We start from the raw sequence: 26,798 nt of genomic DNA on the forward strand, positions 1-26,798 counted from the left end.
TTATAATACAAATATAATGGTCTCTCTTTGGCAAAGAGAGCTTAAAAAATGGAAGATTAAAAAAAAGGAACCACACAATCGCCTGATTAGAAGTCAGACGCCTTATCCATTAGGCCACGGGTGCTGTTGTTTCTTTCATTGCCTTCATCTGTATTTAAATATATATTTATTCAAGCTAATTGCACAATATGGATCTCCATACTATTTTCCCAAGTACACTTAATTCGATTGACTACTGTCCTTCGCACTAATCTTAAGATCGTCTCTTCCATTTTCAAGATTATACTATGAAATGAAATGAGATTCGTTTATGATCATTGAGGTATGAAAATTGAAGGAATTAAGCTTCACTTTTGTAACAAGTGTTTCTCATTTACACTTAACGCAATCAATAACATTAGCGGCCACAACCCACAGTTATGAGCTCCCGCACCAAGTATAAAAATAAAGGAACATAGCTTCATCGGACTATGACTGCACGCTGATCCTAGAGCTACCTATATCCAACTTTTATTTTTTTTTGTAAACCATGGAGTTTCTCGTCCTTGGCATGGAACCAATTTCCCTTTCCTTTCACGACTTAGAATTATGCAGTCAGTGTTTCCGCTTTTGGAGAAGAAATCAACAAGCCTTGGGCAGCAACATCTTTCTTCAGCTAGAGTTTGCAGTATCACATTCTGAAGACACCATATTTTGTAGCTTCTGGTCCACGATTCAAGGAAGCAGAGATGCAAAGGCTCAATATTTTCCTCGTGTCTGCTGGATCGATTATGCCATCATCCCAAAGCCTTGATGTGGCATAATATGGACTGCCCTCTTTGTCATACGCCTCTACAACTTCAGCCTTGAACTTCTCTTCCTCTTCCTTTGTCCACTGCAACACATTCATGTCAATTACCGGACACAATCAAAATGATAATATAGAACTATAGGCGTCAATGTCTTACCTGAATTCCCCTCTTTTTCTTGGTGGCACACTCTACTTGAGCAAGGACTCCAGCAGCCTTATTAATCCATGATTAAAATGAGAATTACAAGTTTCCTCGATAAGTAACAATAATTACTAGGCACCACAACATATTCAGAATTTAGAAGGAGATAACGCTTTTACAGAAAAGCATAATTTTTTATTCCACACAATTCGAGCAACACAAAGAACATAACTCTCAAATGCATCAACCAAAAATAATTTGGGTTCAAATAAAGTTGCGCCAGTGAAAGTAAAACGATCTCGTCCTGCATATAGATATTGAGTTTGCTGGAAGCAAAGTGTCACTGAAGAGCATATACCTGTGGACCTCCCATTACAGATATTTGAGCATTTGGCCAGAAGAACATGAAATTTGGACTATATGCACGTCCACACATCGCATAATTGCCAGCTCCAAAGCTTCCACCGATAACTACCGTGATCTTCGGAACCTGATTCCATATATTTGCAAGAAACGTTAATTTCTTCAGTATATTCCTCAATAATAACACTGAAATCATTAGGGTAAAAGAAAAGGACAGCTTAAATGATCAAAGTAAATTATTGATAAATTGAATCATAAGAGTATGGAAAGTTGCTATGAAGACTCAATAGTGCCACAAAACATTGTGATGATGCTTTACCAGCTTCAGTTGAAAGGCCAAAATAAATTCAAATTTATTACATCTTCTAAGTTAAAGCTTACCTTCGCACAAGAGACTGCCATCACCATTTTGGCTCCAGCTTTGGCAATACCACTTGCCTCGGATTTGGACCCAACCTACCAAATTAATGAACATCTTAACCTTATTTTCAAGACAAACCCTGTATCCGTATGAAAATCTCCAAATAAAACATGGCTAAGAAGCACATTCAGATTCCAGAAATCAAAACCCAATGTGGGATTCCAACCAGAAATAACCACGAAACCACATAAACCAATTACTCCTCCCTATAGCATCTGAATCGCGCAATCAACTGAATGCATTTCAAGATGCTGATAGAATTTTAAGTGAGCCAAACTCTATTTTGGATTAATTATCCTTTTTCTGCTTCTGTTCCTTTTGTTCTTTCATTAGGAAGTAAGGCTTTCAAATCACATGTGAAACATGGCTCAGATGTACATAGGCTATAAAAAGTGAAAGAAAGTGTAAAAGAAACAGATATTTTTGGATGAATCCTTCTACATACATAGGCTATAAAAAGTGAAAGACCGTGTAAAAGAAACAAATATTTTGGATGAATCCTTCTACAAGTTTACAAAAGCCTTGCAAGATTCTTTTAACAATTAATCATGAAGTATTTTCAGGATGAACCATAAATCCATTTATGGGATATCAATAAGTAGTTACTTCATATGACTATACAACCACTCAACTGTCATGAGGAACTAGAGCTGGTTGATTGTGTTTATTTGCTTCTATCCCCTTATTATAGTCAATAACAATTGACTAAAGCAAGTTTGTATCAAACACTTATATCACAGGAGGAAAAAAATTAATGCTTACCATAAATCCGGTAATATTCTGAAGGAAGATCAGAGGAATGTTACGTTGAGTACATAATTCAATAAAGTGTGCCCCTTTTTGAGCAGATTCCATAAACAGTATCCCGTTGTTTCCAAGGATCCCTACTGGCTGTCCACAAATTCTTCCAAAGCCAGTCACAAGTGTCTGTATGTGTCAACGAGTACACTCAGAAAACAAATGAAAGAACAATAGACAACAAATGAGAGACAGTTGTGACATTTGTGACTTGTTAAGGAATAAAAGGGCCTCACAGTGCCATACAGTTTCTTGAATTCATCAAATTCACTTCCATCAACAATGCGAGCAATAATTGATCGAACATCAAAGGACTGTTTGAGGTCTGATGGTGCAATGTTGCGAAGTTCTTTCACATCATACAGAGGTTCTTTATAGTCAGCTCTAGTTTGTCCAGACACTTCTGGACCACCAGCCATGTGCAGGTTCTTAACAATATTCCTTCCTATAGCAAGCGCATGTAGTTCATCTGCAACACAGGATATTGTGTCAAGAAACATCAAGATCAGCAGAAGACACCACAAGCATAAATCAAAAGTATGAATCCAGGAAATGGAAATACAATCTAAAAGCTTAATAGCAGAAGGGGATTTTACCACGGGCAAAGTAGTCCGAAACCCCTGATGTCTTACAATGCACAGTTGCACCTCCAAGGTCTTCCGCAGAAACTTCCTCACCAGTAGCTGCCTGATAAAAGTTTTCTATCAGATAGACATTATGCTCAAAGAAGGCATTTAACTGAATTAGCAAAATCTCTAATGACTTATTCTTTTTGATTATGATAAAAGATATCAATGTTTTACAGAGAACAAGAAGGTCAACTGCTAACCTTAACAAGAGGAGGTCCAGCCAAAAATATGGTACCATTCCCTTTGACCATTACACTCTCATCAGCCATTGCAGGAATGTAAGCTCCTCCAGCAGTACAAGAACCTAACACCAGTGCGATCTGAGGAATACCTTCTGAAGACATCACAGCTTGATTGTAAAATATTCTCCCAAAATTTTCTTTGTCAGGAAAAACCTCGGCTTGCTTTGGAAGGAAAGCTCCACCACTATCAACAAGATATATACATGGTAGTTTGCATCGAGCAGCAATCTCTTGTGCCCTGAGATGTTTCTTGACAGTTATAGGAAAGTAACTTCCACCTTTGACTGTGGGATCATTTGCCACCAACATACAGAGTCTCTTGTGTATTGTTCCAATTCCAATAACTATTCCGCCAGATGGTAATGACTCTTGGTACAATTCATGACCCGCAAGCTAAATTTACCAGATAATGATTTAGAGTAAGAAAAACACATATCAGGATATTTTTCTGAATAGAATTTAAACAAAAACAAGTATACTCAGCCCCAATTACAGCGACCAATAAACAGAAGGCAAATGGTGTTTTTATGCTTGAAGTGCAGGCAGCATTCTCAAGTACCGAATTTATCAAGAAGGAGATCATAGTAGCCATATACTCTCAAATGTTTTGCATAAACTTAAGTACATTAGTTCCTCAAGACAATGAATAACTAGTAACTACCATACGTATCTTAAGAAATTCATGATTCAACTCAAGAAAACTTGAGAATGAAACAAGCTGGATCAAGTGTACTAGCTGAATGATGCTAATCAAACAAACAGTAGTTCTTCCATCTGGTTCCTTTCACAATTTTCTAGTCTTAAATAATGGTAGAAACCTAGCAAGAAAACAAACTGCAAAACTGAACCTAGAAGGGAAGGGAAAGCTCCACATGGAGGGTATCTGGAAAAGGCTCTTCAATACTATAAGTAGGCAACCGATTTAGTTACTCCTATGTAATAAGTTAGGTGCCTTCTACTTCACTACGAATATCAAAAAGTTAGTTCAGTGTCATACCATCCTACATATAATTTTTAAGATTACTAGTATCAGCCTCATCCCTACATTGTGTAACTAAAAGAAATGAATGAACAGCAAGTAGCTTCGTACCATTCCCAATATCAATATATTAACTTGTCGAATTTACAATTCTTTTTGCTCATGTGAATTGTTATCAATGAATGCAGCTGACTTTATAAGTTATCACAGGCAGATATTTTGTTAGAAGATGAACAAAGTATCAACTAAGATGAATGTTTAAGAAGATTATCTCTATCAAGTATAGACAAATGAAAAGTACAGTTCAATCTTTTTTAAGGCTAGTCGCTCTATGGCATATGTAGGTTAGTTCTGGACTATGGAGTGAAGATTTAACTATGTAAGCATCATTTTTCCTTTTTCCTTTTTCTGGTTTCCTTTTATCAATTGCAAAAAGGCAAACATACAAAGGAAATTTTTTTGGAAAGGAAATAGTAAATGCTGGCGCCCTGCTATTAAGTACAGGGAAGAAAGTAGATAGGCACTTTTTCCAGTCATTTCGTTCAAAGATGTGAGGCTGCAGCTATCAAAGAATTTTAAAAAAAATGTAAAATAATCTTATTCTAGAAGGTTGGAAGGTTTGGACAATATGAGAGAGAGAGAGAGAGAGAGAGAGATGCTTTCATCTTTCAGTTATAATGACATTTCAACCAACATTTACGGCTTTTCTTTATACTCCCTCCTTCTCAAATTATTTGTCATGTTTCGCTTCTGGGAGTCAATTTGACTAACCTTCGAAGCTAAATTAAATTAGATCAGCTCAATATTTTAAATTAAAATTTAGATATGCAAAAACTATACGAAAAGTACTACAAGTTGCAACATTTCTCATGTCAATTTGATTAAAAATACATTCTAGAATGTTGGTCAAAGTTCAAATAGTTTGAGTCTCGAGAAGCAAAGATGACAACTAATTTGGGATAGAGAGAGTAGCCTCTTTTCTTTTTTTATTAAATAAGAATTTGACTTTTCGTTGTAGCTTTCTTCTGCTTGGGAATGATCTGAAAAGCCATTGTTAAATGGCATTTACCTACAATCTACAGACTAGTTAACATGCTAGTAACAATATATCATAACAAGATCAATAACATAAATTAAGTTGATAATCCTACAAAGATGAGCAACAGTGCTTCGAGTAATCAAAATTGTAGTAATTGGTTGAAAGCTAACCTGAGAAAGCTCAAGGAATGAAGAGCCAGGGTCAATAAGCCGATCGATCCTCTCTCTAGGAAGAAACTTATTCCTACTCCTATGCCTCTTCACCGCTTCTGATCCTCCTCCTTCCATAACCTAACAACACAAAACAATGACAATTCGAGTAAATAGAAAATAACAACAACATACCCAGTGTAGTCCCACAAAGTGGGGTCTGGGGAGGGTAGTGCGTACGCATACCTTACCCCTAGCTTGAAAAGGTAGAAAGGTTGTTTCCAATAGACTCTCAGCTCAAGAAAAGTCATATCAACAAACTAGTATAGAAACATGATCAAATAGTATAGAAAGCATAACAAAGTATTCTGAAAAGAAAGAAAAAAAAAAAGTAACTACAACAAACTAGTACAATAATCGAAGTACAAGAAATAACAGATAGTAACAAAAATAGAAGGGCAAAGAAACTACAAAGGAAATAATATAATTACTAGCATGGAAGGAAAATTTTAAAAACTATATAACTGAGAATATAGAGGAGCATAACAGAAACAATCACAGCTCCATTAAATAGAAAATTTGAAGAAAAGTCTAACACTATATACTCCCTCCGTCCATTTTTACTTGTCCAAGTTTCATATTTGAAATAATATGACAATTTTACTATATTACCCCAAATTATTATAAATCATTATAAATCATCTAAAGGCACATACTTTAAAAGTTGTGAATTTCTCTTCCGATTTCACTATTTTCTCCCCCTAATTTTGGGAAGAGTGTTTCATCAAATCGACAATCTGCAAATCGAGCAGTGAACAAATCTCCTGTCAATGGTTTAAGGTAGCGAATAATGAAGATTGATTCAAACCCAACATATATTCTTAACCTTCTTTGGGGACCCATCTTAGTACGATGTGGTGGTGCTACAGCCACATATACAGCGCATCCAAAAATTCTTAGATGGGATATATTAGGTTCTTGACCCAAAACTAATTGCAACGGTGAGAATTTATGATAATTTGTCGGTCTGAGACGAACAAGTGTTGCTGCATGCAAAATTGCATGACCCCAAACAGAAGTGGGCAACCTTGTTTTCATAAGTAATGGTCTTGCTATCAACTGCAGATGTTTAATTAATGATTCTGCAAGACCATTTTGAGTGTGAACATGAGCTACGGGATGTTCAACTTTTATCCCAATTAATAAACAATAATCATTAAATGCTTGGGATGAAAACTCAGCAGCATTGTCAAGGCGAATAGACTTGATCCAATTATCGGGAAACTGTGCCCGTAATCGAATTATTTGTGTCAATAATTTTGCAAACGCCAGGTTGCGAGATTACAGTAGGCACACATGAGACCATCTAGAAGAAGCATCTATTAGGACCATAAAATATCTAAACGGCCCACTAACAATGTTGTCAAAGGCGTGCTTAAGCCCTGAAGCAAGGCTCAAAACATGTTGAGCGCTTCGCCTCGCTTTATGTGCGCTTCAGTGTTGTCATCAAGGCTCTGGGACATAACTTTTCTTGCCAATAAGCCTCTCTTGAAGAGATGACACTAGATGAACGATATTTCACTTTATCTTAAACTTCTGCACCATTGCGCGTTTTTTTCATTAAAGCCCACGCTTTATTTGAGCTTAAAGCCCCAGCTGACGTTAGAGCTTTTTTGCGCTTTTGATAACACTGCCCACTAGGAGGGTGAATAGGTCCACAAATATCCCTATGCATAAAAAAAGAGCAGCCCGGTGCACTAAGCTTCCACTATGCGCGGGGTCCGGGGAAGGGCCGGACCACAAGGTTCTATTGTACGGAGCCTTACCTTGCATATCTGCAAGAGGTTGTTTCACAGCTCGAACCCGTGACCTCCTGGTAACATGGCAGCAACTTTACCAGTTACGCCAAGGCTCCTCTTCAAATATCCCCATGTATGCGTTCCAAAAATGCAGGGGACTCAATCTCAACTTTTGTTGGGTGATGGCCTAATAACTAATTTGCCTTGATAAAAAACAGTACAAGAAAATTCATCATTTGAAAGAATCTTCAGGGTTTTTAATGGATGCCCATTTGAATTTTCTATAATTCGCCTCATCATTATAGATCCAGGATGTCCCAGTCGATCATGTCAAAGTACGAAAGTATTGGAATTAGTAAACTTCTGGTTTACAATAGAACGTGCCTTAATTGCACTAATTTTTGTCCAATATAAACCAGAAGATAAAGCATGGAACTTTTCTATAACATATTTCTGGCCCGAGACATTCTTGATGATACCAAGATACATCTCATCCATTGTCTTAATATGGTATCCATTTTGGCGGAATCTTTAAAACTCAATAAGTTCCTTCGAGACTTAGGAGAGAACATGGCATCGTTTATAATGAGTTTGTTCCCTTAGGCAAAATTATGATGGCTCTTCTGGAGCCTTCAATCAAATTAGTACTACCAGAAATCGTAGTAACATTTATCTTGCCCATGAGTAAATGAGAAAAATATTTCTTGTCTTTGAAGATCGTATGCGTTATAGCAGAACCAATCAAACAAATGTCTTCATAATTGAATTTTAATTCAAACTCATTTGAGAGATATCCATATCTTCAAATGACTTACATAAATAAGAGTAATAGTAAATATTACTACTATCAATTGAAAACCAAAATTTTTATTATATAAAATCGGGAATAGACTAGTACTATGATTACATGATCTTTTACTACTATGATAAAAACGAAAATAAACGTGAAAACAGAATTAGACTAGTACTACGATTACATGATATTTCTTTGATTACTACTACAAATTAGCAAAAACTAAAATTAAGCAAATCAATCATCCTCCATCACCAATCAAGTGATCTATTTTTTCTTCAGGGTGCTCGAAAAAATCGGCCACATCCAAGTGAGTAATATCAACTTGATCCTCAGAGATAAAATTAGCTTCAGGATTTTTCTCTTTCTTCTTTAGTGATGCTTGATAAATCTCAACCAAGTGTTTCGGCGTACGGCAAGTACGTGACCAGTGTCCTCTTCCAGCACGTCGGTAGCATCTATTTTTTGAGCCACTTGTTTCTGTCACTTTGCACTTATCATCTTTCTTTTTTCCCTTCTGGTGGTGATTCTTCTTTGATGAATAATTAGCCCAGGGGAAGAATTTTTACCACGACCATGACTGGGGCCACAACCTTTTCAGCGTCCAGAGTAGTGGGAGTGCACCACATTCACCTCAGGTAATGGGTTAGTGCCAGTAGGTCGATTCTCGTGATTCTTCATTAACAAATAATTATTTTGTTCAACCACGAGAAGATGAGAAATCAATTCAGAATACTTTTTGAAACCTTTCTCTCGATATTGCTGCTGCAAGAGCACATTCGAGGCATGAAAGGTGGAGAATGTCTTTTCCAGCATATCAGAACCACTAATTGTATCTCCACAAAGTTTCAATTGAGAAGTAGTTCTGAACATCGCAAAATTGAATTCAATAATTGACTTAAAGTCTTGTAACTTTAGATGAATCCAATTGTACCGTGCTTTTGGGAGGATGACCATCTTCAGGTGGTCATACTTTTCTTTCAAGTTATTCCACAAAACAAGTGGATCCTTGACGGTGAGATATTCGATTTTTAAAATTTCATCAAGATGATGAAGCAAGAATATCATTGCTTTAGCACAATCTTGCTTGGATGCCTTATTTTTATCTTTTATGATGTCTCCAAGACCCATTGCATCTAAATAGATTTCTGCATCCAGCACCCATGATAGGTAGTTCATGCCTGAAACATTAAGGGCAACAAACTCAAATTTTGTAAGATTAGCCATAATTATGTCTTGGTTTACAAATTGAACATTTGATAAACGGTATCTTTGTTCATCAATCCGCCTATACAGAAAAGGTGTTGAAACGATTTTACATGGATGAAGCACATTCATTAAGTACTCCGATGGTTGTCCGATCACTTGGTGTGAATAAAGATCCGTTCCGACCTCAAGAGAAGAATGAAGAGATTCTTGATCCTGAAGTACCATATCTTAGTGTGATTAGTGCACTAATATATCTTGCTAATACTACAAGGTCTGACATAGCATTTTCAGTTAATCTGTTGGCAAGATATAGCTCTGCTCCAACCAAGAGACACTGGAACGGAATCAAACACATATTGCGGTATCTAAAAGGGACTACCAATATGGGCTTGTTTTATTCCAACAACTGCAGTCCCGATCTTATTGGTGATGCAAATGCAAGGTATTTATCTGACCCACACAAAGCTCGATCTCAAACAGGCTATGTGTTTGCATGTGGGGGTACTGTCATATCTTGGCGATCTACAAAACAATCTATTGTGGCTACTCTATCAAATCATGCTGAGATAATAGCTATTCATGAAGCAAGTCGAGTTGTGTGTGGCTGAGGTCAATGATACATCTCATTCGAGAAAAATGTGATTTAAAATGTTACAAAGTACCCACAATCTTATATGAAGATAATGCAGCATGCATAGCCCAATTAAGGGGAGGATTCATAAAAGAAGATAAAACGAAGCATATTTCACCAAAGTTATTATTCACACATGATCTCCAAAAGAATGGTGATATCAAAATACAACAGATTCGGTCAAGTGATAATTTAGCGGATTTGTTCACTAAGGCATTGCCAACCTCCACATTTAAGAAGTTGATACACAAGATTGGAATGCGTCATCTCTGAGACATTACTTGATGTTTTCATTAGGGGAGTACAATACGTGTTGTACTCTTTTTTCCTTAACCAAGGTTTTATCCCATTGGGTTTTCCTGGTAAGATTTTTAACGAGACAGCTAGCAATGATATTCCTGCGTCATCATCTTGATGAAATTTTAAAAATTGAATATCTCACCGTCAAGGATCCACTTATTTTGTGGAATAACTTGAAAGAAAGGTATGACCACCTGAAGATGGCCATCCTCCCAAAAGCACGGTACAATTGGATTCATCTAAGGTTACAAGACTTTAAGTCAATTATTGAATACAATTCTGCGATGTTCAGAATTACTTCTCAATTGAAACTCTGTGGAGATACAATTAGTGATTATGATATGCTGGAAAAGACATTCTCCACCTTTCATGCCTCAAATGTGCTCCTGCAGCAGCAATATCGAGAGAAAGATTTCAAGAAGTATTCTGAATTGATTTCTCATCTTCTCGTGGCTGAACAAAATAATAATTTGTTAATCAAGAATCACGAGAATCGACCTACTGGCACTAACCCATTCCCTGAAGTGAATGAGGTGCACTCCCACTACTCTGGACGCGGAAAAGGTCATGGCCCCAGTCATGGTCATGGTCGTGGTTGTGGTCATGGTCAAAATTCTTCCCCTGGGGCTAATTATTCATCAAAGAAGAATCACCACCAGAAGGGGAAAAAGAAAGATGATAAGTGCGAAGTGACAGAAACAAGTGGCTCAGAAAATAGATGCTACCGATGCGCTGGAAGAGGACACTGGTCACGTACTTGCCGTACGCCAAAACACTTGGTTGAGCTTTATCAAGCATCACTAAAGAAGAAAGAGAAAAATCCTGAAGCTAATTTTATCTCTGCGGATCAAGTTGATATTACTCACTTGGATGTGGCCGATTTTTTCAAGCACCCTGAAGAGGACACTGGTCACGTACTTGCCGTACGCCAAAACACTTGGTTGAGCTTTATCAAGCATCACTAAAGAAAAAAGAGAAAAATCCTAAAGCTAATTCTATCTCTGAGGATCAAGTTGATATTACTCACTTGGATGTGGCCGATTTTTTCAAGCACCCTGAAGGAAAAATAGATCACTTGATTGGTGATGGATCCGTTGTTAAGGATGATTGATTTGCTTAATTTTAATTTTTGCTAATTTATAGTAGTAATCAAACAAAGATCATGTAATCGTAGTACTAGTCTATTCCTGTTTTTATCATAATAGTAAAAAATCATGTAATCATAGTACTAGTCTATTCCCATTTTTATGCCTATTCCCGATTTTATATATTAAAAATTTTGGTTTTCAATTGATAGTAGTAATATTTACTATTACTCTTATTTATGTATGTCATTTGAAGATATGGATATCTCTCAAAGTGAGTTTGAATTAAAATTCAATTATGAAACAATTTGTTTGATTGATTCTGCTACAACGCATACAATATTCAAAGACAAGAAATATTTTTCTCATTTACTCATGGGCAAGATAAACGTTACTACGATTTTTTGTAGTACTAATTTGATTGAAGGCTCCGGAAGAGCCATCATAATTCTGCCTAAAGGAACAAACACGATGCCATGTTCTCTCCTAAGTCTCGAAGAAACTTATTGAGTTTTAAAGATATCCGCCAAAATGGATATCATATTAAGACAACGGATGAGATGAATCTTGAATATCTTGGTATCACCAAGAATGTCTTGGGCTTCCAACCCAATAATTAATAGTAAGAGTATAATAGGTATGACCTGATAAATTACGCTCTTGATTTTTCAAACTGAAAGAGTAAAAATAAATATTTATCTTTAGTATACTGGACAAGTAAAAATGGACGGAAGGATTAATTAAAAATGTAAAAGGAGGAAAACAGAAAAAGTGACCTTAAGAATGTGAGAATGGAGCTGGGAAACAAGTTCATCCATGACCTTGGAGTTGCTACAATATGAGTCGGAGCTCCGGTCGAGAGTGTCGGGTAGGATACCCATGGAGCTATTTCGGGTCGAAATGAGAGTACCCGGGTACATCCTCCATGGAATTGAGTATTCTGAAGCTAATTTCCTCGTCCAAATTCGCAGCATTTCTCTTTGACTGGCTTGTTCTTTTTTTCTTTTTTGTTTGAGTGTGGATTAATTTGGAGCTTTTTATTAATAGGGGACTTGGATGAGACCTGCTGTGTAACGCATATCCGATCCTCCGTGGACGCGCCTCAGCACCTAAATAGAAACGTGCACGACTCTGGGATAATTAAATCTTTTTATTTTTGGTAAGGAGATAAATTAATCTAAAAATGCGCAGTGCAGAGTGAGAGAAAAAAAAAATCAAGTAAGTTTCCATTCTAAAAGAAATTTTATTTCACTATCTAAATTTTTCTATTTAATGAACCTTTTTTTTAATATACCGTCAGATCTCTCTATAACGGCATTCGCGTATAGCAGTACCTCTCTATAACAGCTAAAAAAATTTCAAAATCAATTTTTTATGTTATATTTTAGTTCTCTATGACAGCATTTTACCTATAACAGTAACAATCAATTTTATAATAGTACACTCTTTATAAAATCACAGCTATCTGCTTTTTTTGGTAATATAATTATTTACGATCTTTATAAAAATAAAATATATATGATTAACAATAATAAGTAGTATAGATTTTGACCAACTATTTAATTTGATAAGTTAATATACTATATTTATGACCGAATATTACATATGTGGAGTTTGAATATTCATCTCCACAAACTTAGAATATTTTTTGTGAGCTTTAGATGAAATCCTACTTCCTTGAGATGGAGCCTGTTCCATCAAAGTATGTGCAGGGGGTTGCTATCCCTCTTTTTTGGGCTGCTGATGATTTGAATAAAAGCAAGTCATGCTCAAAGCGTCGGAGATGGCTAATTAATCTAAAAAAATGTGGAGTCTGATGCAACACTTTCTATCATTGAAGCTTTCACTCATAAAGAAATTATTGATTATGTCATTGGAGTTGAAGAACAAGCTCGAGAATATGGAAGCCGAAGTCGAAATGAAAGTGCTGACGAAGAACTCAACCTATTGTTACTTGACTGGGTTAGAAGATTCAAAGGTTCAACTCTTATATTTCCTTCAAGGAAAAGCAATTGGATACCCGTTTGCTGAAAGTTTAGGCGCAAATCTTCGTAAATTCAAGCGTTATATAACCACTAGAGATTAGATTCTACGAAACAAGCTATAATAAAATTTCGCCCACCAATCTTGAAAAAATTTAATTTTCAAGTATCGTAGATTTAAATTGTGTGCCTTGGAGCTTAAAACTATATACATTCAATTATGAATTCATTGAAATTGTATTAATTCTCTTTAACGTTTAGTTAGTGAAGCCTTCGTATTTTTAAGATTTAAAATTTAAATAATATGTTATTTTTTTACAACATTAAAACATTTTAAAAATAAATTTTATGCATCTTTTTTGCCTATAACAGTCAACTATTATTTAAAGGGCAAACGTTGTTATAAGTGTATAATAGCAATTCTCTATAGCAGTTAAAAAATTTCGGACCAACGATGCTGTTATAGAGAGGTTTGACTGTATATATTTGGTTGCTGAAAAACATGTTTTCATCCCACGAAAACTTGTAAACCCAAGTGTTTTACTAACAAAAAAAAAATAGATCTGGTAAACACTACAAATTAAATAATTAAAACGGAAATGAATTTACTTGATTATAATAAATTGATTAACACTTCTAGAAAAAAATTAATACTTATAGACAAATACATATTTCGGAAGATTTGATTTTATAATCCTTTTCGCATGATATTTTTAACTATTTGATCCTTTTCAAGAAAAATCATTAAAAAATAACACAAAATTCTATAAATAGAACATACTATAGGAGGATTTTGTAAACATGTGAAATCATTTCATCATCGCACATATTTTCCTTTCATTTGTTTGGCATTTTCTCAGCGTAATGGACTAATCTCACTGTATGACCATTTAACTTTTGTTTTATTGGTCCAAATTACTAAATTATTTTTTACGGAAAAGAAAAACGATCGTTAATAAACTTTTTTTTTTTTTGTAATAAAAGAAGTGATTAAACTTTATATAAATATCAAAAATTCATTAGGAGGAAGAAGATACATTTATGATACTTAAGCAAAACTAAATGATCTTTTAGTTACAAAAAAATAAAATATCGAATCTCTTTTTGTTGGCACGTCGACAAAATTGAGTTTTTTTTTTAATTATATATAAGATAATTTAGTAATGTTAGTAAATAAAATAAAAGTTGAATATTGAACCTTTTTCTCCTAAAAATATCCAAGCAAAACATATTTGTAATTCACTACATTATCCGATTAACTTTCTATAGTCCCCCTCTGTAACCTCACCCAAATTGTTGTATTTCCGTCGATGATACACATTCCGGCAACAAACAACGACACTGTTACAGTAGCAATGAAGTCAATAACGCCACTGTTCTCAGTTTCCAGTGCCAAATCTCCAATTTTCAACTTCACTCCTATTTCCCATACACTTACTTCTCTCAAATTTGCTGCCCTTCATCAACGAAATTCACCCACTATGAAACCCTATTCAAAATCAGTTAAAATAGTGTCTGCAACTCATACATTGGATCCCATAACTACCCCTACATCTACTGCCACGTCCACTCCACCCAAAAAGGTGTCTTATTCTTTCTGCTCCTCATTTTTTGTGTTTATTTGAAATGTGTGGTCCAAAACAAGCCCTTGATATTTGTGTGACTGTAAATTGTAAATCATCTCATAAAGTTAAATTATTTCTAAATATAGAAAGGGAACAATCTTTTGGGGTCGGACTAAAAAAGAAAGGATGACAATCTTTTTGGGACAGAGGGAGTATCAAATTTTGATGAAGTTTTTTCCTTAAAAGATAAATTACCTACCAGTATAGGCATGAAATAGGACCAAAGATTCATGTCGTTGACAAATTACTCGCTAGTATGGGAATGAAATGGTCTTCAAATGTAGCACACTATATTGAGGTTTCATGACTAGTTTGGGTATTGAAGCTTATTTTAAGTTAAAGTTTCATTCAAATTAGTTATTAGTTAATGGTTTTGACTATGAATGTTTTTATGTACTTTCTCCGTCCTAATTTATGTGAAGGTGTTTGACTGCGGCATGGAGTTTAAGAATAAAAGCAAGGCTTTTGAAACTTGCGGTATAAAATAAGCCATAGATATTTGGGTGGCTTTAAATTATCTCATTAAAGGTAAAATGGTAAGTTTAAAGTCAAATTGTTACTAAATATAGAAATGTGTCATTCTTTTTGGGACTGGCTAAGAAGGAAAGAGTGTCACATAAATTGGACAAAGGGAGTAATTAATAAGTAGAAAAGGGGTAGAGAAGTAGAATAAATAGTGCAGTAGCGATAAATGTAAGAATATAAGTTGATTGATTGATCGATATGTAATAGTGAGAATGGATATTAATGTTAACTATAGAGATTCATTGAGTTTTGATTTTTCTTTTCATTTTTGAGGTTCCTATAGGTTCTTGTGCCAATTGGATTTGGCACAGAAGAAATGGAAGCTGTGATATTGGCTGATGTTCTGCGCCGGGCTGGTGCAGAGGTAACAGTGGCGTCAGTAGAGCAGCAGTTGGAGATTGAAGCATCTGGAGGCACTAGGCTAGTTGCTGATGTTTTCATCTCTGTTTGTTCCACTGAAACATTTGATCTTGTTGCATTGCCGGTTAGTATGAGTTTTCCTTAGTATTGTACTATAATATTTGATCTTGTTGCATTGCCAGTTAGTATGAGCTTTCCTTAGTATTGTACTATTGTTGCTTTCATTTAAGTTTTTGAATGAAATATCCATAACAAATAAGTATCTGTTTCTTACAAGCTGCGAAGATTTATTGGAAATGCATTTGTCTGGAAGTCAGTATACTGACTCTGCTGCTTCTTTTACTACTAATATCCTTTCTTCACTCCAACATCGCTTTTACTTGCAAAGCAAATCACAGATGCCACGTTAAGCTCAGGAATTAGTTGAACGGATGCGCTGTAAAAAGCAAATCACCGTGTTCTATTGCAGCATTTTCGTCCTCGGAGAGTTTTTTCTTGTTCTACCTAAACTTAGTATTTTGTATCTCTAATTTAGCTTAAGGATTTGATAAGTTAGCTTATCGGAAACAGTCTCTCTACCTTCTCAAGGTAGGGATAAGGTCTGCGCACACACTACCCTCCCCAGACCCCACATGTGGGATTACACTGGATTGTTGTTGTTGTTGTTGTTTTCTTTGATAAGTTAGCGTATTCTTTCCGCTCCCTTCATCACAATTTTATCTATGTGTCAATGTCATAGATGCAAATTTAATAACTGATGTATAGACTTGTTCCAGGGAGGAATGCCAGGTTCTGCTCGTTTAAGAGACTGTGAAGTTCTCCAAAAGATCACAAGCAGGCAAGCTGAGCAGAAGCGACTTTATGGTGCCATATGTGCTGCTCCAGCAGTCACTCTTTTGCCTTGGGGTCTTCTCAAGAGGAAACAGGTGACTATTGCATTTAGTTTATTGAGTTTGCTTTCTGCCAAGTGTCTATGTTCCTGGTTTGGTTAATTGATATGCAGTGTTCGTCAAGATCACTTGTCATCCTGCATTTATAGACAAAATTTCTTCCTTCCGGGCTGTGAAAACTAACACACAAGTCTCTGGAGAGCTAACAACAAGCCGTGGTCCTGGCACTTCATTTGAGTTTGCCGTATGTTTAGTGGAGCAGCTGTTTGGTGAGCCTGTTGCCAGAGAAATTGGAGAACTATTGGTAAGTGAATGGAATTATTGATACTTTTAAAGTCTTTACTTAACTTCTAGTTCTAGATTTCTTCACACAGATTTTCTTTTTTAATCTCAAAGCTGAGCCGACCAATAAAACTGGATAATCCATGGTTTGTTAATTAGTTATATCCAAATACTATCTAGTTCGTATTGGGTTGAGACACTGAAAAAATACTGTCGATCATGACCTATTGCTAGTTAGGTTCTGTGGACATGTTTAACTAAGAGATGCACCTTATTTACGGTTTCCCCATTGCTTCCAGCACTGCCAGTTTTGTTCTATTTCTAGAATCAAATATGAAAAGGGTGTAAGAGAAAGTTGTTTCTTGTGACTCAGTTTACGAGTTCAATTGAACAGGATACAGCTAAAGTTCAGATGGCTTATGCACAACTTGCAATTATGAAAAACCTTTTGTGAACACTTCATTGTTATTTTGCCTTTGATTTGTTTGTATCTGACCTGCATTTTTTATCTTATTGGTTTGCTTGGTATACTTAGATTGTTCTCATAGAACTTCCCTACATTTTTTGTAGTTAATGAAACCTGCAGATGATGACCCAAAGAGACAAGAATTCAATGAAGTTGGATGGTCTCTTGATCACACCCCCCAAGTAAGCCTTCTTTGTTTTTGATTTATATAGCTAGAATTTGAACTGCAATTACAGAATTTCAATAACAATATAATCACCTTCCCTGTGAGTACTTTATCTTGTGGCATAATGTTAAGGGCAATGTTCAAGGGTCTTATTTATGAATGGGCATTTTCCTTATTCAGTGCTTAACCATTCAGTGTTCTGGCATAATACTTCCTCATCTGCCTCTGAATTAGAGTGGAGCTTTATGCATGAATATTTTTTATTTTTTTTTGAAACTGGTAAATTGCTTTATGCATGAATATTTGACTAAGCTATCTTGCTGTCAAGGTTTAAGATTCAACATGGCATTTGAGTTACACTGTTTGCAACTTAAATTTTCTTTACAGCTTATTTCTCTGTCACATCTTCTTTTATAATGATGATGCAATTTCATGTTTCTCTAAGAATCCTTCTTGCAAGTAAATGCCGTGCTAAAAACATCTCGGTGTCAGCAGTCATCTTCTGTTTTTTGGAATTCAGCAAATGGTTTCTTTATTCTTTTCTTCTGATGCTCCAGGTGCTACCTTATGGTAAAATATGTCTAGACACAAGTCACTGTGGTTAATATGAAGCTTGTTTGACTTTGCGCAAGGGTTAGCTGCAAATGTTCTCAGCCGTAGGGAATATACTCTTTGCACATGGAATTTGTGCTTGAGATATGTATATAAAAGCAACTCCATAATTTAGGAGCATTTATACGCTGGTGCTTGTCTGACTTGATGAGAGATTTGACCTTGTATCCTAGGATTAATAACGCTGTCGTGTAAAGAAACAATAAAGCTTTAAGTTACCTTTTATTCAAAAAAAAAAAAAAAAAAAAGGAAACAATAAAGCTTTGCCTTTTCTTGATTCTGTACATTTAGTAGGTTTTTCACTTTTCTATTTAATAAGAATTTATTTCCCGAAACATGTCTCAATGTTCTCCATGTCCACAATTTTGTAGGTTCTCATTCCAATAGCGAACGGGTCTGAAGATATTGAAGTTGTTACCTTGATAGACGTTCTAAGACGAGCAAAGGTGAATGTTGTGGTGGCTTCAGTAGAAAAATCAGCACAGGTCTTGGCATCAAGTGGAACAAAAATTGTTGCAGACAAGTTGATCAATGCTATTTCTGACTCCATATATGACTTGATTATCCTCCCGGTGAGGCTAAATCTTCTCATTTAATTTTAACCGGCATTTTCACCCATTCTCCAAAAAATTTAGGCAAATGTACCTATTACCAACTCATAAATGAGAGTGATTTTTGTAGGTCCATCAGTTGCTTTGATAATTAATTTGGTTCTAATTATTTAGGGAGGAACTACTGGGGCTGAACGGCTGCACAAGTCAAAAATTCTGAAGAAGTTGCTTAAGGAACAAGAGTCAGCTGGAAGAATATTTGGTGCAATCTGCTCTTCACCTGCAGTCTTGCAGAAACAGGGGTTAATAAAGGTATGCTGTTACCCATTCGAAAGTCTTGATTTTGGGAGAAGAAGTTTAATTTACACTTCCTTAAACAGGACAAGAAAGCCACTGCACATCCCGATGTCTTAGACAAGCTGAAAGACGGGGTAAATGACGCTCAAGTAGTTATTGATGGTAAACTCATCACAAGCCAGGGACTTGCTACAGCAACGCAGTTTGCATTGGCTATTGTGAGCAAGCTTTTCGGGCATGCAAGGGCAAGGAGTGTAGCAGAAGGCCTTGTCTATCAGTACCCTAGGAGCTAGAATTACCATGGTCCTCAAACTTCAGAGTGCCGAGTATGTTAATGGGCAGCTCAAATTGATGGACTACATACTTCACTGGCCATTACAAGAAAAACAAGTTTCTGGTCCTTGATGAGTTGGTAACTGATATAACAAGCTTGAGAGTGAGCTTTTCCTAAGTCTGTCAAAGGTACTTAATTCATTTCAATGCAGTAGCCAAGTCAGTGCTTATCTGCAATCAGGACAAACTGGGTGGAGATCTCACAGCAAGATGGTTTATACGTTCACTTTAATCTTTTCCCCGATTCTTGAGAAGATTTGTCCAAACCAGAGTTCTACTAGATCTTTACCTGGAATTAGGGCATTTACTATCACTCTGCCAGGATGCATTGGACAGAGTGAAGATAAGTATAACGAGGTGATGGGCGAATATTCCTTCTCCTCATCTTTGTGTCATCCGGACACCCACAAGTTTCTTTTCTTACTGTAGGTTTGGCCTCCAGAATTCATGTTTTTGTGCCATTTAGAGCATAGATAAAGAAAGAGAAGAGATACTGCTGTACACTAGATAATAGATTCTATTGTTGATTTGGATGATCATTTCTTTGCTGAATCCACGTCCAGGAGTACTTGTTCAGTTTTGTTTATGAGCACTTTGAAGACGACGAATTGATTGAATTTTAGTTGAAGCACGACTTGCAAATGTAAGAAAGTAGAAATGTTGGTTCATAAATAGTTTATTATCTCTTACCTGGATCTTGTAATGAATCTATCACCTAACTATGGAACTGATGCATCCCTACTTGCCTATATGACTAATGTGTGAAACCAATTAAAATTACACACAGAAAATTTCATACAAGCAGATTGTTTACATAATGTACATAATATGGGCACCATCTCACTCCCATACATAAAATTACCAAACGTGTGAAGAAGATAGATCTGGATCAGATCATAACTCACAAAACCACCCACCTAACTGTTGCCTAAGCTTGTACCAGGGAATTTTTGCTTCAACTCCTCATTCTTCTACCAAGGTCCTGTCAGTGTCCTTCTCAAGCATCTTAACTTATATCCGCAAGGCATATTCCTTTTTTCCAGTAGCTGCAATTGCACAGAACGGAATGGTTAACAACCAAATTTAGGGACGACACGAGCAATCTACCAGACAGTGACAACTTGGTTAAACTAATAACATGCTTTAGTCTCACAACCTGAAAAGTTGCAAATTTATACATCTTCACAGGTGATACATTTTTCACCAGAATGTGCACTTACTCCATCCACTCAGGCAATTGATGACATAAACATAGCTCGTTCACGGAAGCTTTGCTCTTTTTGTTGATTAGTAAGTCATGTACTACTATAGAATTCATTTGCTTACGATGTGGCTGAACTTCTGTTATTTTAACTTATCCTTCATACCAATTATTAGTACAAGTCATTGACAGAAAGAAAGTTTTGCCATTACTAAAGGAATTTCGTACCTGATTTTTCTGCTTCTCCATAATTTCCGCCTGCACAAAAAAATTGAAAGTGAACGTTATAACAAGAACACCTTTCAATCACATTGCAGTAATTCTATGATTTCCGACCATTTGATACATACCTGTTTCTTCCGCAACTCTTCATTAATTTCTTTAAGCTTTGCGACTTCAGCTTCCAACTCTAAAGTATAGGCCTGTCACATCCCAGATAAAGGTGCAACTAAGAAGTCCATTCACAATATAAACATTTAACAAGTTCAAGTTATTCATCGGAAACCAAAGTTTATAAGTGTGTTATAACCAACTACATCCTCTTTCTCACTCTTAAAATTCCCCACACTAGTAACAAAGATCCAAACATCTAAAGCTGCAACTGAGTGCACATGCACTTCCTAAAATCCAAACCACACTCAATGTATTATTTGCTTTGCCAAGAAACTTATTAATCCATGAATACCTGTCCTTTTTTTCAGAGCTGGTTATTAAGATTATTAGCTTGATAAAGCATAAGAGAGCTGTTTTAAGCAGATGTAATAATGTTTGAAAATTTTGTCAGCCATTGTTATATCTAAAGTAATAAAAAAAGATTGTCATCAGGAAGTCTATACTAAACATCAAGTCATAATGCTGTCAAAATCTTCAGTTTTGTTACTCAAAATTGCATGAGTCAGTTTCATTATACAAAGTTGCTGACTGTCATATTAATTACTTTAGAGTAAATCCTATGAATGTAATGGTCCTCAAGAATCAGAAGCGCAAGAAAATATTGTGGATCATCATATAATAGCTCAACATATGAGTTCACCTGCTTCCGAGCCCTTGATCTAGCTGCAGATTCTCTGTTCTTAATCATCCTCCTACGCCTTCTCTCTACAACTTTTTCCAAAGAACTGCCCGATCTCCTGCCCCTTCCACCTTCACTGAATGCATAAGGGGAAGGGGAAAGAGACGACGGATTATCCACCTTGCTCCTTGCAACAAAGTCATTTCCTGGAGATCCTCCTTTTGCTGGTGAAACTCCATTATGAAATCCTGGCATCCCCATAACCCCGCCTTGAGCTATATTAGTATTCACAACAGGATTAGACATTCCAACTGCAGGAGCCCTTGTCCGAGGGCTAGCCAGATGACCATTGTTCGATAATTGCATAGGAGATGCAAATGCCACTGTTGTTTGCTGGGGAAAAAGAGGTTGTTGGTGCTGTGATGATGTGGCATCAACTGCATTCAACATGTTATTGGCTGCAATTTGATTAATCAACAGTCCTGTGTTTTGAGTTTGTTGCTGAAATGCTATGTTCAAACCATTATTGTTGTTCTGTTGACTTAAACCATTGTTAAATGTAATATCATTTGAGTTGGAAGTAGATTGCATATCTTCTCTAACTACACCTGCTTTAACCAAAAACTCCTCCAATGTCATTTCTCCCAAAGTAGATTGCCTCTGCCCGCCAAAGTTTGATTTCCCAGTGCCACTTCCATCTTTGGTACTAACAGTTTCTTTCTGAAAATTTCTCCATACTTCATCAACAGTTTTCTGGCTAAGTGTCCGAGGTAGTGTTAAAGAACCTTGTCTCTGTAGATTTCCTGCAGCTGCATTAACATCTCTTCCACCAGTAGAAGATGTCACAGCTTGCGACTCTTCAGCTGTCCAAATGCTTTTCAAGAGGTCCTCCATATTCATCGATCCAAAATCTTTTCCAAGTCCACTAAATGTGGTTTGAAGCTCATCAAAGGTCAATGAGTATATGGAAGATTGCCTAGCCAAAGGGTAATCAATATTACCCATTGATTTTCCCCCGTTGCTACCTGGCTGTGGCGTCTCAGCAATGTTCTTGAAGTTCATGTAAGATTCCATGGTACTAGAAAAGCATAGGGATAATTGATTATCTGATCAAAAAGTTCTGTAGTAAGAATTTTAGCAGTTATAGTAGTCCAGCAGCAGCTGACCATTGGAACCTTTTTTTTTTCAAATGTATCAAAGCCAAGAAGTACAATTAAACCCATAGCTTCAGGATACATAATGTTCACCAAATTAACAAATAACAGGACTAATTGAAGTGACAAGTTTGACGGCCTTTTTCATAAACTAATAGAGCAAATATTAATTCCATTACTGTCTCCAAACGATTCAAATCATTCTTGAGCTATACTGGAAAATGTTTTTCTAATGTGTGGTTGGTTAAGATTTTTAAAAAATATTTTTTCTAGAAAAATAAGTTTTTAAAAATGAGTGAAACAATAAAAATAGTGAAAACAAGTTTTATAAGGGATATATCACAACAATTGTCTCCTCCCCCAACCTCTAACACCCCGCACCTCCACCCCCACTCCCAATATCCCCCATCCACACCACCCCCACACTGCTACCCTCCACCCCATACTTACAGTGCTTAGATTATATAAAATGCTGTCAGCATAATATTTTCTGCTTATCAAATATTAGAAAATAAGTAAAACTCACTTATTTTTCAGGAAAACATTTCCCAAGAAAAAAAAATTCTGTCGAAAACATTTTTCCTCCTACCAAACACATCCATAGTCTTTAGACAAATTGATGATGTCCGCTAGAGAAAGATGCAATCTTTAAGATCTTACTTTAACTCTCAAAATAACTGAAAAACCATGATCAATCTGTCTTTACTTAAAACCCCAGATTAGTATTAGCTCATTTCAGCATAAAACCTAGTAGCTTAGATCAGTTTGACCTGACTCAGATACAATGGATCCAAGATTTAACAATCCCCAAAAACCCAGAACAAAAATCACTTGAGTAACAACTTGACTTAAAACTAATCCATCCTGTATCACCTATACTTAAAATATACTTCATATTAATCTTGTTCAAGTCCAAGATAGGAAAAAAGATTAACCCAATAATGCAAAGATTTGAACTTTATTAATCAAGAAAAGAGATTGATAATTTCTTGAGGTTGTTGTTAGAATAGAGACAAAAGAAAATATGATGAGAGTGGATAGACAATTATACCCTTTTATGTGCAGATGAAGAAGGGGATCAAGAAGAGAGCACAATCGTGTCGTTTCCTTCTTCTTCGCTGATTTTAGGGCTTGCTAGAGTCGACAAGTGTCTCTTCTTACATCTGGCGAGTCTTTTAAAGCGCAATTTGACACACTTTCATTTTTAATCTGTTTCAAAATATATTTTTATATTTAAAAATAATTTAGTTTAATTTTTTTTTTTATCTTTAATGAAAAAAATTACAGTCCATAAATATTTATAAAATATTTTAAATTATAATTTTTAAAAGTGTTCATTTTTTCTTAAATTTTATAGTTAAATTATATCACATAAATTGAATGACGGGAGTACTACCGTAATTTACTCTTTTTTTGTTTTGACATTTTAATTTATTTCCAATTACGTGTTGCTGTATAGGTTCAAAACGTGTACCAATAAGAGAGCTTTGATTTCTGATGTGACTTTGGCCAATGAGATATTGCAAAGTGGATGGATGATTGCCGTAAATTCATGCTTTTCCGACGAAGAAATATGTGGTGCTTATTGATTTGTTTACTACTCCTTTTTAATACTCTTCCGTTTCAATTTCAATTTATGGAAACTCATTTAACTTGACACGACATTTAAGAAAGAATGAATTTTTAAAACTTGTGGTTCAAAATAAGTATTGAATATTTATGTGGCTGTAAATCATTTCATAAAGTGAATTTATTTCTAAATTAGAAAAAAGATCATCCATTTTTGCAGGGACTAAAAAGGAAATAGGTTCACATAAATTGAAATAGAGGGAGTACTTACTAAAAATTATTAGACATTATAAAAACACGAAGTATAAAATTATACTCCTTCTGCTTTAAAATAAGTGGTCATTCAGCCTTTTTCACACTCTTTAAAAAAACACTAATTCCTAGCAAAAATAACTTTTTTGTAAACTATCCTTAATAAATAGCGGCAAATCTAAACAAATAAATGAAATCCTTCTTAATTATGTAAGTAAACATTTATTTTTAAACAAAATAAAAAGGTTAAGCGGATACTTAATCGAACAGAGTACTAGTGATTCTTTTATAAGTACTAGATGGCCTATGCCCGTGCTGCGCACGGGCCCAACACTTCGGATTATAGTGTATGTATGTATATGTAGTTGTGTTTAGATAATGATAATATATATATATATATATATATATATATATATATATATATATATATATATATATACTATGTTCAAAATACGATTAATATAACATTGTAGTTTGTGCTCCGTATTTAAAACTTTATTTTATTCGTGTTTGCTAGAAAATTTATTAATACTTTTTAAAAGAGAAGACTTGTTTAAAAGAAAACTATTTTCCTCTCTTTCAGATAAAACAATAGCAATATTTAAGCATCAGTTGATACTTTCAATTTTAATTCGATTAATTTAAAGGTGTAAAATACTTATTATTTTTTATCAAATTTTTATTTAGATAATTCTAATTCAAATTATTAAATTAATTTACATGTTTAAAACGAAACAAAGTAGAAATTGATTTTCTATTTAAACGAAGAAATACTATTTTTAAATTTTTGGTAAACATTTTCGGTTTAGCTCATTTTACTTGTCATGTTATCTTTTGGATGGTTTTTAAGAAAACGTTGATTAGAATTATAATTCTACTAATTTACCTTATTCATTATTTGATCTCCATTTGATATATTTTTTTTACGACATTAATCTCTTTTCACATTTATTAGAGTAAGAATAAAAATAAAAAAGTAATTAAATTCTATCTTATTTTAAAATATAAATATTTTAAGTATATTTATTTTAGTAAACATAACAAATAAATGACATGGCGGAATAACAAATACAATAGTTTAATATCTACATTAGATCTCAGGTTAATATAAAAAAAAATTATATGGTTTGACTACTTAACCTTTTGAAGAAAAAGTAATTTCATTTGCTCTCACTAATGGATTGATACCCACGCGACAATGAATCCATCATTATTGACTTAATGAGATACTTTAGAAATTACATGAATATTGTTTGATTTTTTAATATGGGCTGCACTTTTTTTTTTTTTTGGACATTATTAATTTGCACTATTTATATATATATATATATATATATATATATATATATATATATATATACTATGTTAAAACACGATTAATATAACATTGTAGTTTGTACTCTGCATCTAAAACTTTATTAATCTCTTTTCACATTTATTAGAGTAAGGAAAAAATGAAAAAGTAATTAGATTCTATCTTATTTTAATATATAAGTATTTTAAGTATGCTGCTGTACAATAATTTCATTTGCTTCCACTAATGGGTTGATATGTATGTGGCAATGAATCTATCATTATTGATTTAATTGTTTGATTTTCTAAGCACTTTTTTTAACACTGTTTGTTTTTTTAATATGGGATTCATTTTTTTTTAATATTGCTTGATTTTGTTAATATGGGGTCCGCTTTTTTTTCCTGTGAGTTTGGATGTGGTGGGTTCCACTTTTTTTTTTTTTTTTTTAATACTGGTTGGTGTTTAATATGGGGCCATGAAGAACTTCTATTTTTTAATTTTTAGTAAATATTTTTTGTTTAACTCATTTTACTTGTCATGTTGTTTTTTATACGATATTTTAAGGAAACGTCAATTAGAATTATAATTTCACTAATTTAGCTTATTAATTATTTGATCTCCATTTAATATTATTTTTTCTTTTATGACATTAATCTCTTTTCACATTTATTAGAGTAAGGAAAAAATGAAAAAGTAATTAAATTCTATCTTAGTTTAATATATAAGTATTTTAAGTATGTTGCTGTACAATAATTTCATTTGCTCCACTAATGGGTTGATACGCATGTGGCAATGAGTCCATCATTATTGATTTAATTGTTTGATTTTCTAAGCATTTGTTTTTTAACATTGTTTGTT

The 26,798-nt window shown here is 34.7% G+C and overlaps 3 protein-coding genes across 7 annotated transcripts; 1 reads left to right on the top strand and 2 right to left on the bottom strand.

Annotated features, from left to right (window-relative positions):
• Positions 1 to 351: 351 nt before the first annotated feature.
• Positions 352 to 12,443, bottom strand: LOC132599036 (methylcrotonoyl-CoA carboxylase beta chain, mitochondrial). 2 transcript variants are annotated; one of them, XM_060312241.1, is made up of 10 exons: positions 12,146 to 12,443; positions 5,574 to 5,693; positions 3,344 to 3,778; positions 3,111 to 3,201; positions 2,751 to 2,983; positions 2,479 to 2,643; positions 1,677 to 1,751; positions 1,291 to 1,422; positions 948 to 1,004; positions 352 to 874 (listed from the first exon to the last, which is right to left on the bottom strand). In XM_060312241.1, exons 1-10 carry the CDS (start codon positions 12,341 to 12,343, stop codon positions 671 to 673), a joined length of 1,710 nt encoding a protein of 569 aa, XP_060168224.1. In that variant the 5' UTR covers positions 12,344 to 12,443; the 3' UTR covers positions 352 to 670. The 2 variants fall into 2 exon arrangements, with proteins under 2 accessions (XP_060168224.1, XP_060168226.1); XM_060312243.1 differs by lacking the exon at positions 12,146 to 12,443 and adding an exon at positions 5,799 to 7,877.
• Positions 12,444 to 14,537: 2,094 nt separating this feature from the next.
• LOC132599037 (protein DJ-1 homolog C) lies at positions 14,538 to 20,038 on the top strand. Of its 2 annotated transcripts, XM_060312244.1 has the most exons (8): positions 14,538 to 14,934; positions 15,785 to 15,985; positions 16,638 to 16,787; positions 16,876 to 17,055; positions 17,604 to 17,681; positions 18,649 to 18,849; positions 19,003 to 19,140; positions 19,209 to 20,038. In XM_060312244.1, the coding sequence occupies exons 1-8, from the start codon at positions 14,662 to 14,664 to the stop codon at positions 19,416 to 19,418; spliced, it is 1,431 nt and encodes a 476-aa protein (XP_060168227.1). In that variant the 5' UTR covers positions 14,538 to 14,661; the 3' UTR covers positions 19,419 to 20,038. The 2 variants fall into 2 exon arrangements, with proteins under 2 accessions (XP_060168227.1, XP_060168228.1); XM_060312245.1 differs by lacking the exon at positions 14,538 to 14,934 and having other exon boundaries at positions 15,847 to 15,985; positions 16,627 to 16,787.
• Positions 20,039 to 20,218: 180 nt separating this feature from the next.
• Positions 20,219 to 24,032, bottom strand: LOC132599038 (ABSCISIC ACID-INSENSITIVE 5-like protein 7). Of its 3 annotated transcripts, none has more exons than XM_060312246.1 (5): positions 23,877 to 24,032; positions 21,693 to 22,777; positions 21,010 to 21,081; positions 20,888 to 20,917; positions 20,219 to 20,504 (listed from the first exon to the last, which is right to left on the bottom strand). In XM_060312246.1, the coding sequence occupies exons 2-5, from the start codon at positions 22,743 to 22,745 to the stop codon at positions 20,430 to 20,432; spliced, it is 1,230 nt and encodes a 409-aa protein (XP_060168229.1). In that variant the 5' UTR covers positions 22,746 to 22,777; positions 23,877 to 24,032; the 3' UTR covers positions 20,219 to 20,429. The 3 variants fall into 3 exon arrangements, with proteins under 3 accessions (XP_060168229.1, XP_060168232.1, XP_060168231.1); XM_060312249.1 differs by having other exon boundaries at positions 21,693 to 22,749; positions 23,877 to 24,018; XM_060312248.1 differs by lacking the exon at positions 23,877 to 24,032 and having other exon boundaries at positions 21,693 to 23,208.
• Between the last annotated feature and the right edge of the window lie 2,766 nt (positions 24,033 to 26,798).

Source organism: Lycium barbarum, chromosome 6 (genome assembly GCF_019175385.1).
Source record: "Lycium barbarum isolate Lr01 chromosome 6, ASM1917538v2, whole genome shotgun sequence".
Lineage (NCBI taxonomy): Eukaryota > Viridiplantae > Streptophyta > Magnoliopsida > Solanales > Solanaceae > Lycium > Lycium barbarum.

Bases quoted from the DNA above. Each gene is read 5' to 3' on its own strand.
- LOC132599036 (XM_060312241.1), bottom strand. From the start codon at position 12,343: ATGCTGCGAATTTGGACGAGGAAATTAGCTTCAGAATACTCAATTCCA. The intron at 5,694-12,145 runs GTCACTTTTTCT...TTGTGTTGTTAG, and splicing joins TCCATTCTCACATTCTTAAG to GTTATGGAAGGAGGAGGATC. The intron at 1,752-2,478 runs GTAAGCATTAAT...TTAATTTGGTAG, and splicing joins AGAATATTACCGGATTTATG to GTTGGGTCCAAATCCGAGGC.
- LOC132599038 (XM_060312246.1), bottom strand. From the start codon at position 22,745: ATGGAATCTTACATGAACTTCAAGAACATTGCTGAGACGCCACAGCCA. The intron at 20,918-21,009 runs GTATGTATCAAA...TTTTTTGTGCAG, and splicing joins AAGAGTTGCGGAAGAAACAG to GCGGAAATTATGGAGAAGCA. The intron at 20,505-20,887 runs GTACGAAATTCC...GTGCAATTGCAG, and splicing joins TGGAGAAGCAGAAAAATCAG to CTACTGGAAAAAAGGAATAT.
- LOC132599037 (XM_060312244.1), top strand. From the start codon at position 14,662: ATGATACACATTCCGGCAACAAACAACGACACTGTTACAGTAGCAATG. The intron at 16,788-16,875 runs GTGACTATTGCA...GTGTTCGTCAAG, and splicing joins GTCTTCTCAAGAGGAAACAG to ATCACTTGTCATCCTGCATT. The intron at 17,056-17,603 runs GTAAGTGAATGG...CATTTTTTGTAG, and splicing joins GAGAAATTGGAGAACTATTG to TTAATGAAACCTGCAGATGA.